The sequence below is a fragment of the Brienomyrus brachyistius genome, chromosome 17 (genome assembly GCF_023856365.1).
Source record: "Brienomyrus brachyistius isolate T26 chromosome 17, BBRACH_0.4, whole genome shotgun sequence".
NCBI lineage: Eukaryota > Metazoa > Chordata > Actinopteri > Osteoglossiformes > Mormyridae > Brienomyrus > Brienomyrus brachyistius.
Genome location: NC_064549.1, coordinates 5,172,133 through 5,192,605, shown reverse-complemented (window position 1 = coordinate 5,192,605; position 20,473 = coordinate 5,172,133). Strand labels below are relative to the sequence as shown.

Genomic DNA, 20,473 nt, shown 5'->3' with positions numbered 1-20,473 from the left:
TTGAATAAAAATATCAAATGCAGTTACACTGTAATACGTAGGAATAAAATTTGTGGTGAAGTTGAAGTTAATGAGTTGAACTCGGTGACTTTTATTCTTGCTTATTTTTGTGTCTGTAGAGGGAAGATTTAGCTCTGATGGTAACACTGTGACCTCACTCCGCCATAGCTTTGGGTTTGATTCTTATCCTACGTCCATCTGGAGTTTGCGTGCTCTTCTGCATTTGTCTTTGTGTTTAAGCCCAAAGACGTGGTTTGGGTGTCTATGAGTTGTCCATAGTCTGTGTGCCTTTGGATGGATGGACATTCCGTGGAGGGCAGGGCAGGCCAGTCGGGAGGCTTGGCAGAATTCCTGCTGAGCCGCTTAGGTATGGTGCTGGTCAACAAAATAATTTGAATGGTTGAAAATTGCGTCGTTCAGAAATTATATATATATCTATATATATATATATATTTATATTTAATTCTACTGTATAGCAACGCTTCATGCACACACACAGACACACACCCACGCACACACACAGACACACACCCACGCACACACACAGACACACACCCACACACACACACAGACACACACCCATGAACACACAACAGACCACAATTGTTCTGCATAGAGAACTACATGCCACATGCATTAGTGTGGCTCCCTGGTTATTAAGAACACAGTGAGTACAGTGCGCAGTTACGGAGGTGCTTGCTATCGCTAATCACTTTAAGTTTCTCAAACGATGGATGTTAGAAGGAGACCAGGCGGGGCTTACAGTTAGACTGCTTGAAAAGTTCAGTATGCTACTTGGCATTTAGTGTCTTCTTGAAATGTCGACGATAAAGTTATCGGGATAATAAGGCTTGAACTGTGGCGTCAAAGTTCCCAGAGAACGAAGAGAAAATGGACTGGTCTTAAGAATAAAACTCTGAGAATGTAAATGAGTCTGACATCATACCTGGTCCGGGGTTACAAAGAATAAAATATAAAGTAGAGTAATATTTTCCTTTGATGTTCTTTGGCTCTTTATAGGCTAATACACCTGGTGGCACACAGTCAACGTCACATCCTTCATGCACGGCACAGGCTACCGACACCAACTGGCTTTGAAGTTAGGATCTAATCCTCATGCGAACCAGATGACCCTCCTCCCCGTAGTCTGGAAGTCACGCCAGCCTCTCCCCTCTGCCACGTCACGTAGCCGCCCTTGGTAATTGATTGCTCACACAATCAGACATCATGTCGAGCCGGTAAATAGCAGAACTGAAAACAGTGTACTTAATTAATCAACTCTCTGATTTGGGACGCGCATTAATTTTTGCAGCAGCAGGCTCCCCTGGATCGGCACACAGGCTGAGATTATTGAAACCTTAGAATGAAGCTGATTTCAGGCACTTTTGCATTATTATCCTTAGATGCAGTAGTACTAGCAGGGAACATCAGGAAAACCGGACACTTTGAACGTTTCCATACCTTAATTGTAACATGCAACAAACGTAGAATGAAAATTTGTTAGCTGGATGGCTTCAGGACAGGGCTGTGATCCCCAAGGGCTCAGACTGACAGTTCCTTTATTTAACATCTGTTGTTGAGACTGATGTTGTCGTTAATTGGTTGTAGCGGTTTCATCAGAACTGATTTCATTGGTCAACAACACAAAGCAGCTTGTTCTCCACCTCTCAGCCACTGACCTTTCACTTTCAGTCGGTTTGCTTCTCTAAAGGCTCATTTCACATTAATTAATGGTTGATTCACCTGGGTTTTCCTGCTTACACCCCAAGACAGCGTTGTTGTGTGCAGTGGTCTCTTACTAGTGTAACTGCGGTGCTGGTCCAACACCAGAAATAGGCTTTGACTCAGTCCAAGCTGTTTTCCTGCTGCACTTGAGGCTCTGACCCACCTGGGTTCCCTAATGTTGCTACCTTGTTAGCTAAGAAAACCACTCGAGGATGATTAATCTAATAATCTAAAACACTATCTAAAACACATCTAAAAATAAATAAACAAGTAAATCCCAGCACAGCTTCCAGCCATGAAAAGACAATGCCACAATATTTAAAATTAATAACTATCACAGAGATGGTTTTAGTTAGCATTTTTTGGAGTGAGGGCTATTTGATTGTAGTGAACTAGTGAAATAGTGAAATAACTTTTAAAATGATGCAAATGATGTATCTAATGGTAGTATTAGATTTGTCCACTAGATGGAGTTTTCATACATTATGCCCAGCAATCAAATTCGTCATAAAATGTATCACAGAGCACAGTAATTGAATTCGTGCGCAAATATTCTTTAATATACCATTGCGATTTGGTTTCTTTTCAACGATTTTCATAAATACCAGATAAAAAAATTGTTCATTTTATATTAGCTTCAACCCACCTCAGGAGATCAGGGTATAACTGGCAAGTTGACAACAGCAATCTGTCTCAGGGCTGCTGTGGGAGAGAGGGAGCGCAGTCACACCCTGAAAGAGCCGCTCTTTTCGCCTCTTAGGCAAAATGAAAGGCCAGAATCACATCAGAGAGACACTGACACTGTACCAACATACAATCAACAAGTTACGTCAAATTTATTTCAACCGAAATTCCGTCTGGCAGACTTCTTAAAAACCAGTAAATGGTAATGATGAATGACTTTCTTATTGAGTTAATACATAAAATATTCACAGAGAAATATGTACTGGTCCATTTTGTCACACTGAATGGAATGCTTTTTATCTCCTTCTCCCAAAAATACATTAATGATCAAATAACAGTCTAACAAAGACGAGAGCCTGGAGACAGCAGGTAAAATGTACTGAGCACCAGATCCTGAATTAAACTTTCAACGTCGTCACATTTACAGTGAAGGTTTTATATGTCCTCATTTTAAACATTTTCAAAGCTGCGTTCCTTATTTCCTTGGTGCGGACACCATAGATAACTGGATTTATGGTAGCGGGGAAAATGATGTATAGAACTCCCAAGAAGGTGTTCACGTCTGTTGTGATGGGGATGCCGAGGTTATGGGACAGAAACGTGATGCTCCCCACCAGGTAGAAGCTCATCATGACCATCAGGTGTGTGCCACAGGTGTGGAACGCCTTCCAGCGATCCTCCCCCTCCGCCGCCCGCAGGACGACACTCAGGATTCTGACGTACGAGAAGGCGATGATGGAGATGTCGATGCCCACGAAGCAGATGATCACCACCAGTCCTATAGCGTTGTTGTTGCTCTTGTCGCCGCACGCCAAGCTGACAAGGGCCATGTGGTCACAGTAGCAGTGGCTGATGACGTTTGAGCTGCAGAACTTCAGAGGACGTGCGAGGGCGACAAGAGCAGACATTATCGAGCCACTCCGTATCAGCGTCAAGATAACCAGTTTCACCAGCATGGAAGTGTTAACGATTTCACAGTAGCGCAGTGGATTACAAATGGCCACCAGTCGGTCCAGTGCCATGGCCAGGAGGATGGTGGACTCCAGGGATGAGAAGAAGTGTGTGAAGAACATTTGAGTCAAACAGCCCTCTAAGGAAATTTCATTCCAGTCAAACAGGAAGCTGAAAAGCATGTTCGGTACAATAACAGTGGGGACGACTATATTGACAACAGCCAAGCTGCATATCAGTACGTACATGGGGCTATGCAGGTTCTGGCAGTGTCTAATCACATAGACCATCAGCGAATTGGCAGCAAGGGCCAGCACGTATATTATGAAAAATGGCAAGAAGAGTAAGCGTCTATATTCGTATAGTTCTGGAAATCCTATAAAAATGAACGCGGTGTAGGTGAAGTTGCTTTGTAGTCGATCTTCAGCCATGGCACTTCAGACTAACCTGAAATTCGATTCAAAGGAAAAGACAGTTTGTCACATCGATAGAAGTATATCATTATCTACAGACTCATACAGGCCTATTTCTTTGCAGTTAAATTTAGAACATTTTTGAAGAAGATACCAAGAAAATAACATGCCTTAGAGTAGAGAGCTTCCAGATTTTCCCCCTCTCTGTTATCATTGGTCATTGGTAACGAGGTCTTTAGGACTGAAATCCATACCTGCTTGGTTTCCGCTTTATTTTCTCTCCTGTTGTTTCCGCAGAATAACACTTTAAAACTCAGCAATAAGTTAACCAGCTAGAGTGTCTGGTCCATTCTAGTCTACCCTCCCTGCAAGTGTGGTGGATTTATAGGGTACATAGCAGAACAGTCATTGGTCTCCCAGGACCTTCTGAAGCTTCAATTATCTCCCCATTGATTGCTGTGGCTGAAAAACTCCCTGTACACAATTCGAAGGTGACACACAACCCTATTACTAATAACAACGCAAACGTGTTTGCTTTGTGTGGTGGGTATTTGTCTCTTAAAATCGGTTTTGATGCCTTTAAAATTCAAGTTTATCGTTATTCGCATTTAGTACAATGAGACGGTAAAGTGAGTGGTTTGCAAACGGTGAGGTGGTTCATTTGCAGTGCCTTTGAATCTATAATTAGCAGATGTTCAGAAGCGTAATGTGGGTAGAAGTTACTGAACCTTGTGCTTTAAATGCTAATGTTTCTGTGCCATCTGCCAGAAGGGAGCAGAGAGGAACGCAGCTGTATAGGGCGAGGGCCTGAACAGTCTGGAAGCCACAGTGTAGATCATGGCACAAGGAAGGATTCCATCATGCATGCTGATCTGTGGACCTTTACAGGCGTTAGGACACTTATTTATAAAGCACTTTACAAACAACCTTCATCGACTTAAGTGCTGTACAGAGTAAATAAACAACAAACAAAATATACATACATACATATAATAAATGTTATAATTATGATAAACTAGCTGTGTGTTTTTATGTTTTCATTTCTAGATTTTTAGAATCTAAGACTCTGATCTGTGCAATGCGTGGATGTACAAAAAAAATCATGTTATATTGTTTCAGATTTGAAATCCAATTCAACTGATTCACTGAAAGGAACTCATTCAAAAGAATGATTCGTAAATGAATCAGACATCACTATCATTCATTTGGACAGATGTTTTGTATGTAAGTACGCCTAGTGTTTCTTACTAAGACCATATCGCATTGTAGTTTGTGTAATGCTTTTCTCACTGGCTGAAAACTGTACTTATACAAATGCGATTCTGCATTGTATTGGACTTGAGTACTAATATATCAATCGTGTCAGAACGGATTTGCAGTGTCTTGTACCCGGAATGACTGTGCATATAAAGAGACAATCCACTCAAAAATACTTTTTGAAATCCTCAAAGGCTAAGGAAAAATAGGTTTTAAATTGAATTTTAAAATGGGAAACTGAAGATGCAGCACTAATGTGGCAGGACAGGCTGTTCCTAAGACTCATTGCTACTACGGTAAAAGTGTGTCACCCTTTGATTTTTAACCTCAGCCCAGGAACCACCAGGAGAAGCTGCTCAGATGACCTCAGAGATCCTGTGGTATCAGAGTGGATCTGCTGTATATGAAGGAGCTGAACCATTTCATGGCTTATGAATCGTTGCTCTGGAAGTGGTGCTTTGGTGGTGGCCTTTGATACTTTTGTCAAATTTCGCAAGTATTTGACTAAAAGAGATTATAGATCTTAGCATAATCATTTCTTTATAAAATAATCTAAACATTGTTTCTGCTCAACAGTGTTTATTATATAGTCAAGGAATATATATTTCAGTTTGGTAAAGTTTTTGTGTAATGAAGGCCCAGGTTTGTCCTGGTGGACACAGTGAGACCTGTGTCGTTAACAAGGTCCCACCAGACACAGGGCTACAGCCAGCACAGGACACGCATGCAACGCTGACTCCGCACAACGGATTTCCATACTTCAGAGGACTGAAATCATCCCTGGAGGATGACGGGTAGGTCGTTACAAGAGCACATATATCTCTTTCTCAAGATAACTACTAAGGTAGCTATAATTGTCGTTTTTGTATTATTCACTGTCCTTGAAAGAATTTAATCCATTGATAGTTTTTTGACGCAATAAATCTAATGGCACAAGAACGATGTAGTCAGGGTTACCAACTTTGGTGAGCTGGCTGGGGTGAGATTTTTATTTCGAGAGAAGTGTGCACACGCATTTACATTTACAGTATGGAACAGTCTTATTACCTTGTAAATCATTTGTAAGGTTTGCAAACTACCCCAACGCTTTTGATGTAGCTAATTTTAGGTTTATAATGGAATAATACAGATTTGCCGTAAGACTTCTTACGTAAACGTGAGAGTCTGAAAGCGTGAGTGTCACGCCAGATGCGTGAGGGTTGGCAGCCCTACGTATAGCGTCAGAAAAGTAATGGGATTAAAAGAAATTTATGAACCTATTTTTATTTAAGGGATAATTTTAGGTTTTTCTGGTCATAGTTCAACACATCAAATTTCCTGCATTTCATCAGTAATTTACTCTTATCTCTTTGCTTCTGATGAAATTTTGTTGTTGCAATATCCAGGGATTGGTTAGATCAAGCAAGTTAACAGTTTGGACACCCATTGGAATGACACCTTTCATCTAGTAACCCGGGCCTGCAGTAACATGTCATCGAATCGACTTAGATAATAGCCAGGAAGCAGAGAAATGTATTTTGGATTGCAGCACCCAGTCATGTGTTTCACCTCTTTTTAATACTTATGGAAAAATCAAGTCAGGGTGACCAAATAATCCAAGTCAGGGAGGGCACCCTGAGCTACTTCAGGTTTTACAAGCTACTTTAAAACTGAACGGCTCCTGTGCTTCGCTAAAGAGTTAAATTTTTCTTGGGATTTCACTGGTTTGTTTCCTTGATCGAAAGACCCATCCAGGTCTGTTATGCATCAACATTAGTGACACATGCTTGATTATAGGAAACTGACCAATCAGCACACAGCAAGAACTCGGCGCTTAAGTCAAATCCAGGTCCCTTTGATTGAAACCAGCTCAAAGCGTCCTCCCTTCCTTGGGCTATCTGCTCACCCTAATGCCACATGTCTTCTGCTCACCCTAATGCCACATGTCTTGTGGCCTGGAATCCGAACCTTCCCCTCTGTCAGATACTTCACTTCGCCTGCCGTAAATCCACTTTTCTGAATTCCCCCGACACAGCGCAGGCCCTCTACTTACACATACCCATCTACAGAAGTACAGTAAATGGGAACCTGGTTCTCCGGGCCCAAGTCAGACCAACCATGTCACTTTGTCATCTGGAACATTATATTGTGAAGGGGGTGTGAAAAAGACCTTAATTTTCTGTTAAGGTACCTAATTTGTACCCCCAGCCCATCTCTGGCCAGTGCATGAAACAGGTCAAGTTGCATGGGTGTAAGCAGAACACTGATTACCACCCTCTTCCCTGTCTGGCTGATCAAACGTAAAAGGACAGACTTACAGTGACGTTTCCAGGGATCTGCCCAAATCCTGCCCTTTTTTCCTCAAAGTGTGAGGACTGACGCTGCACATTCTGGCATCTGACCCCAGTCCTATGCGTGTGGAGTTTATGCTCCCAAGAGATGTTTCTTCCACATTCTGCACTTTTGCCCCACTGCAAGAAAAGCATCTTCCTGTGGGTGAAGGTTCCTGTCAGATTTTTGTCGCACTCATTTTAGTGTTTTATTTTGCATATGTGTGAAAAGTGAGAGAGGGAGTTCTCGAAATATAGCAGCACCTGTAAGAAAGACCCTTTTTGCATTTTTTGTTGTTGAAGCAAGTGTATATGTTGATTAAGTGTACAAAACGTTTTGGTTTTTATCGTTTCATGCATCCCTGGTTTTTTCCACATTTGGACTATGAATGACATTAAACTGAGAGTGAATGAAAATTCCTAAGAGATATGTTTACTTATTTAGCAAATGCCGTTGTGGCTAACAGTATGGAAAGCTTGCAGACAGAGAGTAATGTCAGCCAGCAAGACTGAACCAGCTGGGATTTCAGACATTGCTAGAGGCAGCGATCCACAACTCAAAACAGTAATAATAGATAGTCCCCACAAAGATATAATTACAGACCCGTGTATGTGTGTGGATTAGGTTTGTATTCCTTTGTGGAGAACATTTTGTTGCGCAATCTACTTCAAAGCTCTTTCACTCTGGCATGTGCTGCTGTCAGGTATACAAAATTTGGTCGCAAATGCACCCATTGATCAGAAAAAGAATTTTTAATTTCCTTTAATTATATTTTAATTACCAATTACAAATGGTCGCTGACTGGGGTAGTCACAAAACAAGGAGTATGTATACATATATACAGCAAATCAATTTTGGCAAACACTGTCAGTGAAAAAAAAAGTCTATTGTTATTATTATTATTATTATTATTGTTCCTTGTAGTATTGTAGTAAGGGTTAAGTAAGGTTACTTTGCTGTTAGCTGTCGACAGGGATAAAGAATGTGAGAAAAGTACTTTGGATGGTAGGAATCAGCCAGTCTGTTTCAGTCCATGTATAAATACTTAGAGGAAAATCAATTTGTGTGTTCAGCAGCTTAGAACCAGAGTCCTCCCCTGTGTCAGATACCCAATACTTCACCCAGTCCTTCCTTCTCCTCATTAAATCCACTTTTCTGAATTTCCCAGACACAGTGCAGGCCCTCTGGTTAAACAAACATGTCCACAGAAGTAAATGTGAGCCCGATTTGCTAGGCCCAGGTTTTGCTCGAACGTGTCGCCATGGGCGACAAAAACATTTAAAAATTTAAAATACTTTAAAATTTAAATGGGAAATGAAACAAAGAAACGTGAAATGACAAATGAAAGTTGGATAATATATTAAAAAATATATAAGTGTTGGATATTGGAAGAGGGGGCGGCATGGTGGTGCAGTGGTTAGCACTGTTGCCTCACACCTCTGGGACCCGGGTTCTCCGCCTGGGTCACATGCAGTTTGCATGTTCTCCCCATGTCGTCGTGGGGTTTTCTCCGGGTACTCCGGTTTCCCCCCACAGTCCAAAAACATGCTGAGGCTACTTGGACTTGCTAAATTGCCCGTAGGTGTGCATGCGTGAGTGAATGGTGTGTGAGTGTGCCCTGCGATGGGCTGGCCCCCCATCCTGGGTTGTTCCCTGCCTCGTGCCCATTGATTCCGGGATAGGCTCCGGACCCCCCACGACCCAGTAGGATAAGCGGTTTGGAAAATGGATGGATGGATGGATGGATATTGGAAGACAGGTGTTATCTTGTAAGTCAGAGTTTAGGACATGAATGGTGTTAGATTAAATATACTGTGGTGTCTCAGGCCTTCAGGTAACAAGCCACGTGGCCTGGTCCTCCAAACGGCTGACTTCCTGTCTGAGCCTCTGCTCTGCTCATCCTTCAGAAGTACAGGAGACTTCAGCACCTGGGAAAGTGACAGTCCCTCAGCCCACTTTATGTAGGAAGTCACAGGCCTCCTTCACTGCTGCAACACTTCTATCTAGGAAGATCAAATGGGACTCCTGCAAAGCTGTGGTAGCTAATGACCATCCATCCATCCATCCATCTTCTGGCTGTTTCTGCTGATCAGGGATGGGGGAAATAATGATTGTACTCCCTCATTTTCATACTTTTCAGTGGTAAGGCGCCACACTTGCACTGGAAACTGCTGCAACGAAGGGTCTGGTTTCAGTATGCAGAAAGGCGCACACTGATCTGAGAACAGTTAGAAGCTCTTGATCATCCTCCTACTTAAGTGATCTTGTACCCACATAGCTAGGATAAGAATTCTCTGTAGGAGATATATCGTATGATATATAATCTATAATGAAGAAAATGCCTGAAAGCCCAGCCTACAATCTACTGATCATTTCAATAAACCTACAGTGTCTCAGACCAGGGACTTGCTATCCATCTACTTTGCTGCGCCCCAGTGACATCAGTGATATATGACAAACGTGCGGTATTTCTTTAATTGTGGAAGTTCCTTCGCTATCGAGCTTTTCTGCTGGAGTGACCTTCTGGCCACCGCGGGTCATCTTATGGGAAATGGCCCCTCCGAGAGGTTTCTGCTGATCTGGGACCAGAGCAGAATAAAACAGGCTCATGTTGATGTTGTTGTTTGGTAAACCATGGGTCATCCTTGGGTGCTCTGTGTGGTCCCTCTGTTCCTCTGGTTACGTTTGCAATCTCCCCCAAGGACTTAATTAGCAGCATGGAGTTACCTACCACTGTTGCGCTAATGACACACAGCAGCCTCTATGTCTTGCCCATCTAGAGAAGTCAAGCGCAACACTTTCATTTATTGAGCCAATTGTTTGCTTTCCACTTGGGGCCCCCAGCCTGCAATGGCAAAGTCCCAGTCATTAACAGCCGTTATCAAGACCCTCGCCAGTAAAAGCTTATCGATTGATCCATCTTAAAACAGCTGAGATGCTCTGGATATTCTGGATATGTATTTGTCAATTTAAGTATGAATGGGTTCACCTAGCACTTAATAGCAATACGCAGCACTTTCAAATCATATTTTACTGATGCTAGTGAAGTTGTTTGTGATTATAATCAATATATGTCTTAATGATAAAGTTACATGACATAAATGTACAAAACCTGGAGAGCTGGAACTGGAACAGTTTGATATGTTGTTGCACAAGAGTTTATTCGATTACTGAATGTGGGATTTTATCAGTTGAACACAAAGCTCTTTCTAAGCGGGAACTAAGATCGGTGTCATTAACGAGGCCCCACTGGAAACACATGGTATGTGCTCACATAAACCCAAGGACCAATTTATACAGTGTCCTGCTAAAAAGGTCCCCAGAGCAGACTCTCTGGGATGCAAACTAATTAGGAAAGGACACCGTTCTTCTAGATTAATTAGCGCAGTCAGCAAGTACCAATTAGATACCAATATATGTATCAAATCTCTGTATGTTATAATTTACTACCCTGAAAAACACATTTAACAAACACATCGGTTTCTTAGTCATACACATTGACTGTTGACTAATGGTGAAATTTTCAATATATATACTGTACAGTACATATAATTGGGTGACTAATAAAATATGCAAATTTACAAATGTGCACGTTTTATTTAGTTATTTTCAATATTGGATGGGGATTTCATTTCGTCAGGATACTCTTTCATGTTTAATATGTCAGTGAGCAATGATCACGTGGAAACATGAATTCTGGCTTCTTTGCTCTTCCCTCAGTCTGGGTGCTTCTCCATGTTGCCACATAGTTCAAAATTTCAGTATGAGACATAGCCTAACTTCTACCACACCCATACTTATATAATATAACACATTTAATCAACGGTACGGTCATTATTCAGTACTTTAGTACTCACCCACCAAAACACCACAATTAAAATGTGTGACAGTTGAACACACACATTGCAGCTGAATCAGTGTGTTGGAGTCCCCAGCTGTGTGTGTGTGGACACACACTTGACAGTATCTTGTTCTGGTTTTGGGCCAGTATTCACAGCCTTTTCCTCTTATGAATGGCTACTGGAGACAGAAGGGTGTTAGACGTAATAAGGCGTGAAGCTGAATAACATGCAGACAATACATGTATGTGGAGTTGATGGCTGTGGATTCTTATGCGGCACCCTAAGCTAATTTAACCGCCACCCCCCTTGCAAAGTTCACTGGGGTGGGACGTGGGTGTTAGCCGGCGGCAGCGGTTTGCCAAGTTGCAGCCCCATCAGCCCCAATGCCAAAGGAAGTGACCTCATCTTGCCCTTGCCAGGGTCTGCCACTAGATGGAGTGTTTGGTCATGATCATTTTGGTCGTGATCATGGCTGCTGAGACAGTCAGTCTGGACATACTGAGCAATGGCAATTCTGGGAAACTGCAGAGTGTAGCCCTGCACTGGAAATACCACCCACCTGACCAGTAAATGTCTTGTTTATGCTATTTAAGAGGTGAAATTAACAACCTGTGTGTCACATCGGGGGGGGCACACCATAGAAGACTCCTGACCCCCCTATCATTTTAACCTCATTTACATCACGCTTCATGGTACTATGAATAGTACAGGACCTACGATGAACTGGCCTCCCATTCAGAGTCGCTGTGCTGCCTTGGTCAGCCGACAGGTCCCACTGCACCCTTAGCAGGATGAGGGACACAGGAAAAGGTCCCCAGAGAGTAAATAGTTCACTAGATTTGTGTTAATTTAGAAAAAAATATGACAGGGGGTCAACAGTTTATTATACAGCATGCAATTCTTTTACTAATGACCAAATGCTGAAATTCACAGTTTCAGTTTCATCACAATTGAGTATAATCTTTAATGTTTTATGGTATTATATTAATATTACATATATGATAACATACATGTAATTACAATCATAAGGAAATAGCATTTTCCTAAAACAGGACTCCCCAATTCCAGTCCTGGTGGACCAGCCTGCGACACAGTTTCTAGATTTCCCTGCTCAAACGCACCTTATTTAGCTTATAAGCTAATTTCCAGGTTTAGTAAATGTATTTAAACAGGGAAATCTACAAACTGTGTTGCAGACTGGCCTCCAGGAGCCCCGTCCCAGAGAAGTCACTAGCCTTTAAATAAAAAGCATGTTCAATTTTTTTGTTTACGTAATACTTTTCATTTTTAAGATATTAATATATCGATAATTTTTCCTGCATTTTCGTTCGGTGTTAAGGGACCACTTTTCCACAGTTCAGAGTTTTCATTACTTGTTGTTTAATTTCCTTTGTTCTGACACCATAAATTATCGGGTTGAAACAACTGGGGAAAAGTACATACATCATACTGATTACAGAATGGCTGTTAGATGACATGTTGTAATTTATCCTGTAGGAAAGAAAAGCAGTTAAAGCTAAAATTAAAGTTGCAAATATGACAATAATATGAGTTACGCAGGTGCTGAGAGCCTTTCGGCTGGACTTCCCCGACTTAAACACTGAGAAAAATATTCTAACATAAGATGCAGTGATTAACAGAAAATCAGCCATTGGGACGCAGAAAACAGTCATCAGTCCTACAATGTTATTCATGCGTATGGTCCCACAGGCCAGCGTGACCAACGCCATGTGCTCACAGAAACAGTGGTCGATCTCATGCTGGCAGAAGGACAGAGAGCCAGCCAGACTGACTACACTTAAAATCAAAACAGCATTTCTCAGCACGGGAATAATTATGAACTTAAGGAACGCAGAGAAAGCCATGTAGTCATTATAGCGGAGAGGAGTACAGATTGCATAGTAACGATCCACAGCCATCCACAGCAAAACTGTTGATTGGAAGCCACCAAAAAAATGCATAAAGAACATTTGTGCTAGACAACCCAGCAGAGAGATGTGTCTCAGATTGTACAGTAAACTGATTAGCAGTTTTGGAACAAAGAAAATTGGTATAGAGAGATCTACAAAGGCCATTGCACATATTAGGAGGTACATGGGGGAGTGCAGGGACCTCTGTGACAGAATTATAAAGATCAGAAATAAGTTTGCAGAAACTGCAATTAAGAATATGAGTAGAAAAGGGATGAAGAGCAGTTGTCGCCACTCCTGAGGTCCAGAGAAACCGACTAAGATGAAGTCTGTGTAGGTGGTGTTTCTGTCTGGGTTTTCCTGCATTTTCATGGATGGTCTGCTACCTTCAGAGCCACCTGGAAGGAACAAAACAAGGCCTCTGGTTTGGATACTAAATTTAAGGTTCAAAGCACTGCATATCATATAACTTACAATGTGTGCATAAACGTGATAATCATTTAATTTCTACATACTGTAGCTAAAATACTGAAAAACAAATATGTTATATTTATTACCACAAAGAGAGAAAAGATTAGTAAACCTGATGTAAACATTAAGCTGCATTTTTCCTTTGCTACAATACCCAGTAAAGCACAATTTGTTTAATTTTTTTTTTATAAATTGCAATAGAAAAATCCACAGTATAATGCTTTACATTAGGCTGAATTTTCCTGAATCTTGCAATTAAATTCTTGTATGAGAAATTTTACAACATTTATAATTATTTACTAAAGATAAGAGAGAAAAAATGAGCAAAAATACTTTATATTTGTGCTGTAATCTCTTGTAGAAGCCGCAGGGGGGTCCAGGCGGAGTCGGTGGCTGGTAGGACTTTCCTCTGCTTCTGATGCTCTGCACTCCACCTCTTCCTGCCCCCGGCTCCTTAAATCCACTGCCCCATATTCCCCTGATGAGATGCAGGCCCTCTGATTAAAAATATACTTTCACTTGCGTAAACAACAGCGTAATTCTAAAAGCCCACAGCAGGCCAGAGATGCGATTCTGGACGATAAAGGATATTCTGCAGGGGGAGAGAAACCCCAGTTATTGAACCTCTGGGTGTGGGTGCTCTTCACTCACACATTAAACAATTCTGACACTCACTGTTTCACAAACTGCAGTCTTCCATAGAATCGTCTGAAGTTAAACAGAATGTTCTTGAAATTGTGTTATTTCGAATGTATAGCTGTTTATCAGATGCCATTACCCAAACCAATATACGGTTGCAGGGTGTCGCAACTACGACTCCGAGATTTCAGAAAAAGTCACTCTTATTGGCTCTTACATAGGCTGAAACGGAAAACCCAACCTGGGTCATACATCCATAATGCCAGGAATTCTGCACACTGCCCCCTGAGACCTTAAGACAGCTCACTTCTGGAAACATGTAACCGATGGAACTTGGGGCTTCTGACTGGAAGGACAGCTCCAGAATGTGGTGTGTGAAAGGCAGAATCACAGCAGAGCACTAGGAAGCCAGGAATAGGATCCAGGAACCAGGAAGTTGGAAGTGCTACTGAAACACAAAATCTGGGGATTCACAGGAAACCTAAGAACGAAACAACATCTGCCCTGCACACTAGCTTAAGTCATTCAGGACCGACCAGGAACAGTTATTGTACCTCTGGGTTAGTGTGGGTGCTCATAAATCAGCCCGCTAAACAATTTCGTAATTCAGCTGTTTCAGAAAGTGACATCTTATGCAGATAGATCTTAAATTAAGCAGAATGAGAGCCCATCTGCCTCAAGAACTCATGGTGAACTTCAATAGGTACAGCACACAGTGAATCTCGAAGGCACTGCATTACAGTCTGGGACTCCAGTTGTTCTGCTGCTGATCAAGAAACACACAATGAAGACAGCTGCACATACCACTGGCCTAGAGATGCCAGACTTTGAGGACATCGAGGAGCTACCTGCAATGCTGAACTCCACCTACCATCGCTAGGCCCACTGCCTACCCCCCCCCCCCCACCCCAACCCCTTTAAGAATGAAAACTGCTGTACTGACTAACCCTTTGCTCTATTATTACTCCACGTTGATCTCTTCAAATCACAGTACAGGATCAAACTCGCAGTTTGCACCAGAGGTGGCGCTTGCCCAGGACACCACATGGACTTCGACTCCTACTATTTCACTAAAAATTAGATTTCCTCAGTGATTACTCGCATATTTATTACTTTTGTGTTGAAATATTTAATACTATGTTGTTTGTTGTATCATGCAAGTGTGTATGTTATTTTTGTCTTTATGTGGGCTGAACATTTTGTTGTACTTGTATAAACCACTTATATAATGATAAAAAAAAAAATCCTTGCTCATTGAATTTTGAAAAATTCAGCAATTTTGAATGAATTTAAAGAAAAGTAACTGCTTTGTGTGCAGTGATCTGCTTCGAGGTGAGCCTGAATGCCCATTACAAAGGCCTTTAACCCTGCTGAGGTCTGAAAGGAAAGATGCCTGAGCTACAGTACAGTACATATGCTGCGAACTGAAGCTATCAGTCAGCTTTGGGGACCGCCAGCATTTCTTCACATGCCACTACAGTACTAAACACAAATCCATAAGGACCCTTTTTACGGCTGTCTGGTTCACTAAAGTAACAGAATTGTCAATCTCACAGTAAAACCACGAGATTAAGCAGGTTTCAGATCCGTATCGTTCTAATACAATTACAGGCCGGGGTTTTGCGTGACACTGCAGAGTTAATGTACCGTAGCGCAGGGTTTCCCAGGCTTAGGCTCAGGGGTCTCCTGGGGGTTCAGCTCCACCCAGACTCCTAATTATTCAGGCCGAATTCAACTGCCAGAACACAATCCTCTGTCATGGTTAATCACACGGTGCAGATCTGAGGGATTTTATTGGGATGTTTTCTTGAGTCAAATGTGTTTGTTGACCTAATTATACACACGAAACAGTTCTATGAGTTAGTATTAAAATAACTAATATTTAAAACGAGGGCAAACTTCAATTTCAGGAGCATGAAATATCATGTTAACCATTAGGATAATGCAATTATTATAATTGTATTGTGAGTGCAATCTGATTACCACAACCGCACCAAAAAATTAATATTCTCTAGTCTTTCAGCTCTTTGCGGTTTTTATCCCCCCCCAGGAGGACACCACCACAGAGCAGGAAATGAGGAGGTGGAGGGAATTTGTGTAACGATAGTAGGACTGTATGTGACACTTACAGGCGTGATGTGACCAATCCATCCATCCATCCATCCATTTTCTGTGCCTGCTTGTCCTATTAAGGGCCGAAAGCTATGGGTGCAGTCATGTTGAATAATAAGATGTAAATCTGAGTGATTTTTATGGCTATATGAGAACAAATTATTAAGTATGTTTCTGATGTTCACATAAAACAATACTGCAAGTCACTATTTCACTATTGTGATTAATCAAAACCAGCTGTTAGAATTAGAATACAATAGTAATAGATTAGTTATGTCTGTGAGGAAATCTGGTAACTGTTGAGTATCCCATCTTACTCTCCCTTGGAAAGGCAGGTATATATACAACCGCCACTGGAGTGAGGGCACATGCTCAGCCAGCATCCAGTGCCCCTGGAGCATTTGGGGTTAAGGGTCCAACAGTCATGAAATTACTGTGCTGGCTACAGGTTTTCAGCCCATGAGCTTTGGAACCTGGGCATAGATTCCTAATGCACTGAGCTACACATCACCTTCAAAGTGGCATTTAACGCTATTGTTCGGGACTATTATTTCACCAGTTATGTGTTTCACAACTGTTTCTAATTTATAAAACTGTTTTAAAACACAACTATAGTTAAAAGGTCAGTTAAAGCAATTCAGTTAAGTTTTAATACAAACCAACTGTTTTATTCATATGATGACATGTATAGTAATTTTCTTAAAGAATTTACAGCAATTGAAAAAAATGGAAATGTCTTCATTAGTTACACACAGATAGAGCATTAAATGCTATTGTTTCTGTTCCTGTGTCTCTCTGTACACTTAATACTGTCTCACACTTAAGACCCCCCCCACACACAGGGCCGTAACCAGGTCTTGTCAATCACATTATACAGTATATACCATCCCCTTCATTAACTGTTTATTTTTTCAATTAATTAGTGATGTGAAATATTAGTTAATTTTTTATTCAGGTGAAAATTTAGCTTCAAATTTTATTTTTGCTCTTAAAAAATGACTGAGGTCCGGACCTCATAGCTGGCTAAGGCCCGGCCCACACATAACATGTGTTACCTTGTTCATTTTACACTGAAGCTTTCCGGTCGGTGTCATGGGGCCACTTTTCCGCACTTCAGAGTTTTCATTACTTGTTGTCTAATTTCCTTTGTTCTGACACCATAAATTATCGGGTTGAAACAACTGGGAAAAAGTAAATACATGATGCTGATTACAGTGCGACTGTTGGATGACATGTCATTCTTTACCCTGTAGGAAAGAAATGCAATTAACGTAAAAATTAAACTAACGGTTATGACAATAATATGAGTTACGCAGGTGCTGAGAGCCTTTCGGCTGGACTTCCCCGACTTAAACACTGAGAAAAATATTCTAACATAAGATGCAACGATTAACAGAAAATCAACTGTTGGTACACAAAAAATAGTCATCAGTCCTACAATGTTATTCATGCGTATGGTCCCACAGGCCAGCGTGACCAACGCCATGTGCTCACAGAAACAGTGGTCGATCTCATGCTGGCAGAAGGACAGAGATCCAGCCAGACTGACTATACTTAAAATCAAAACAGCATTCCTGACTGAAGGAACGATTATGAATTTGAGAAAGGCAGAGAAAGCCATGTAGTCATTGTAGTGCAGAGGAGTACAGATTGCATAGTAACGATCCACAGCCATCCACAGCAAAATAGTTGACTGGAAGCTACCAATGAAATGTATAAAGAACATTTGTGCTAGACAGCCCAGCAGAGAGATGTGTCTCAGATTGTACAGTAACATAGCAAGCAGTTTTGGAACAAAGAAAATTGGTGTAGTGAGATCAACAAAGGCCATTGCACATATTAGGAGGTACATGGGAGAGTGCAAGGACCTTTGTGACAGAATTATAAAAATCAGAAATAAATTTCCAACAAATGAAATTAGGAACATGAACAGAAAAGGGATGAAGAGCAGTTGTCTCCACTCTTGAGCTCCAGAGAAACTAACTAAGATGAAGTCTGTGTTGCTGGTGTTTCTGTCTGGGTCTTCGTGCATCTCGATGGAAGGTCTGGAACCTTCAGCAGAGACACATGGAGAGGAGAAAGCAAGACTTCTGATTGATTTTTTTCTAGAAAAATATATTTTTCAAACGTTATTAAATTAAAGTTGCAATTATGTAATTTGTATATACTTTCTTTTCTCAATTTCAGTCAAAATGGAAACTGCATATTAAAACATCCTACAATCATTCACAAAAGAATGAAGAAATGAGCAAAAGTACTTTATATTTGTGCTGTAATCTCTTGTAGAAGCCGCAGGGGGGTCCAGGCTGAGTCGGTGGCTGGTAGGACTTTCCTCTGCTTCTGACGCTCTGCACTCCACCTCTTCCTGCCCCCGGCTCCTTAAATCCACTGCCCCATATTCCCCTGATGAGATGCAGGCCCTCTGATTAAAAATATACTTTCACTGGCGTAAACAACAGCGTAATTCTCAAGGCCCACAGCATTGCCAGAGATGCGATTCTAGGCAATGGAGGATATTCTGCAGGGGGAGAGAAACCCCAGTTATTGGACCTCTGGGTGTGGGTGCTCTTAAATCAGCACAGTAAACAACTGCAAAAATTCAGCTGTTTTGTAAACGCAAATCTTCTACAAGAAGTTTAGCAGAAAGTTCCTAAAATACAGCAATTTTGAATGCATGAAAAAGTACCCGGTTTGTGCAGTGCTAGTGAACCCTGTAGGTGAAATAGGCATTTGCATAGGGTGCCATTTTCTGAGGAGTTCGCCACTTAGCAAGCAGATTTCACTTTGTGTTGGACGGAGGCAGGTCACTGGCCGTGAAACTTGCCGGGACGACTGAGTGCCTGTTATAGGGGCCTTTTACCCTGCTGTGGCCTGGGGGAATTAAACTTGAGCTACCTTCACTGGGAACTGAAGCTATCAGTCAGCTTTAGGAATGGTAAACATCTTCACATTCACCATAATACTAAATGCAAATATACAAGTATCCATTTTACGGCTGTCTGGTTCACTAAAGTAACAGAATTGTCAATTTCACAGTAAAACCACGAGATTAAGCAGGTTTCAGATCCGTATCGTTCTAATACAATTATAGGCCGGGGTTTTGCATGACACTGCAGAGTTAATGTACCGTAGCGCAGGGTTTCCCAGGCTTAGGCTCAGGGGTCTCCTGGGGGTTCAGCTCCACCCAGACTCCTAATTATTCAGGCCGAATTCAACTGCCAGAACACAATCCTCTGTCATGGTTAATCACACGGTGCAGATCTGAGGGATTTTATTGGGATGTTTTCTTGAGTCAAATGTGTTTGTTGACCTAATTATACACACGAAACAGTTCTATGAGTTAGTATTAAAATAACTAATATTTAAAACGAGGGCAAACTTCAATTTCAGGAGCATGAAATATCATGTTAACCATTAGGATAATGCAATTATTATAATTGTATTGTGAGTGCGATCTGATTACCACAACCGTACCAAAAAAGTAATATTCTCTAGTCTTTCAGCTCTTTGCGGTTTTTATCCCCCCCCAGAGGACACCACCACAGAGCAGGAAATGAGGAGGTGGAGGGAATTTGTGTAACGATAGTAGGACTGTATGTGACACTTACAGGCGTGATGTGACCAATGGTCAAAAACTACCTTTGTGAAATTTTACTGTAAACATCATCCATTCCAGCCTGAAGAAGGACTTGTGAGTGTAGGACCCCCCCCTCCCCCTCAATAGAGCACCACTGTCAAAGCTCATTACTGACACAGGCTGAACACAGTCAATTGAAGATTAAACTGGACGTGTGTCTGGTTATTTTAGGTGAAGACCTGAAGGTCTGAAAGGTCACCAGAAACCCAGTAAAGAAAGAGTTGATTAGATTGGGGGATAAAATGCTTATTCAAGAATTTCTCTGGTGTCTGTATGTCCTTTGGGTTTGTTAGTTTCACCACAGTCTCCAAAAAAAATCCCAGTGAATTCAACTGGGCAAATATTAATAGCCAGTGATACATGCTAAAATAGACCCTGTTTGTTCAGAACCTCATTAATGTAAATATGAAAAACATCACATTGTTTAAACTGAATTACCTGTATTTATCATGAATCAATCATACAAAAAGTGATATTCTCCCTCAGACATGTCTGGAAGTATAAATGATTTTCAACTATCAA

At 41.4% G+C, this 20,473-nt stretch overlaps 3 protein-coding genes across 4 annotated transcripts; all 3 read right to left on the bottom strand.

Annotated features, from left to right (window-relative positions):
• Nucleotides 1–2,279: 2,279 nt before the first annotated feature.
• LOC125712140 (olfactory receptor 52K1-like) lies at nucleotides 2,280–4,135 on the bottom strand. 2 transcript variants are annotated; one of them, XM_048981847.1, is made up of 2 exons: nucleotides 4,028–4,135; nucleotides 2,280–3,807 (listed from the first exon to the last, which is right to left on the bottom strand). In XM_048981847.1, the coding sequence occupies exon 2, from the start codon at nucleotides 3,789–3,791 to the stop codon at nucleotides 2,808–2,810; it is 984 nt and encodes a 327-aa protein (XP_048837804.1). In that variant the 5' UTR covers nucleotides 3,792–3,807; nucleotides 4,028–4,135; the 3' UTR covers nucleotides 2,280–2,807. The 2 variants fall into 2 exon arrangements, with proteins under 2 accessions (XP_048837804.1, XP_048837803.1); XM_048981846.1 differs by having other exon boundaries at nucleotides 3,944–4,128.
• An 8,029-nt stretch (nucleotides 4,136–12,164) lies between these two features.
• On the bottom strand, nucleotides 12,165–14,034 carry LOC125712148 (olfactory receptor 52E8-like). Its single transcript, XM_048981873.1, has 2 exons — nucleotides 13,897–14,034; nucleotides 12,165–13,490 (listed from the first exon to the last, which is right to left on the bottom strand). The coding sequence occupies exon 2, from the start codon at nucleotides 13,462–13,464 to the stop codon at nucleotides 12,517–12,519; it is 948 nt and encodes a 315-aa protein (XP_048837830.1). The 5' UTR covers nucleotides 13,465–13,490; nucleotides 13,897–14,034; the 3' UTR covers nucleotides 12,165–12,516.
• Nucleotides 14,035–16,978: 2,944 nt separating this feature from the next.
• On the bottom strand, nucleotides 16,979–18,693 carry LOC125712150 (olfactory receptor 52K1-like). The gene is made up of 2 exons (XM_048981879.1): nucleotides 18,573–18,693; nucleotides 16,979–18,366 (listed from the first exon to the last, which is right to left on the bottom strand). The coding sequence occupies exon 2, from the start codon at nucleotides 18,344–18,346 to the stop codon at nucleotides 17,405–17,407; it is 942 nt and encodes a 313-aa protein (XP_048837836.1). The 5' UTR covers nucleotides 18,347–18,366; nucleotides 18,573–18,693; the 3' UTR covers nucleotides 16,979–17,404.
• Nucleotides 18,694–20,473: the final 1,780 nt, after the last annotated feature.

Coding starts and splice junctions, on each gene's coding strand:
- LOC125712148 (XM_048981873.1), bottom strand. CDS start 13,464: ATGAAAATGCAGGAAAACCCAGACAGAAACACCACCTACACAGACTTC.
- LOC125712140 (XM_048981847.1), bottom strand. CDS start 3,791: ATGGCTGAAGATCGACTACAAAGCAACTTCACCTACACCGCGTTCATT.
- LOC125712150 (XM_048981879.1), bottom strand. CDS start 18,346: ATGCACGAAGACCCAGACAGAAACACCAGCAACACAGACTTCATCTTA.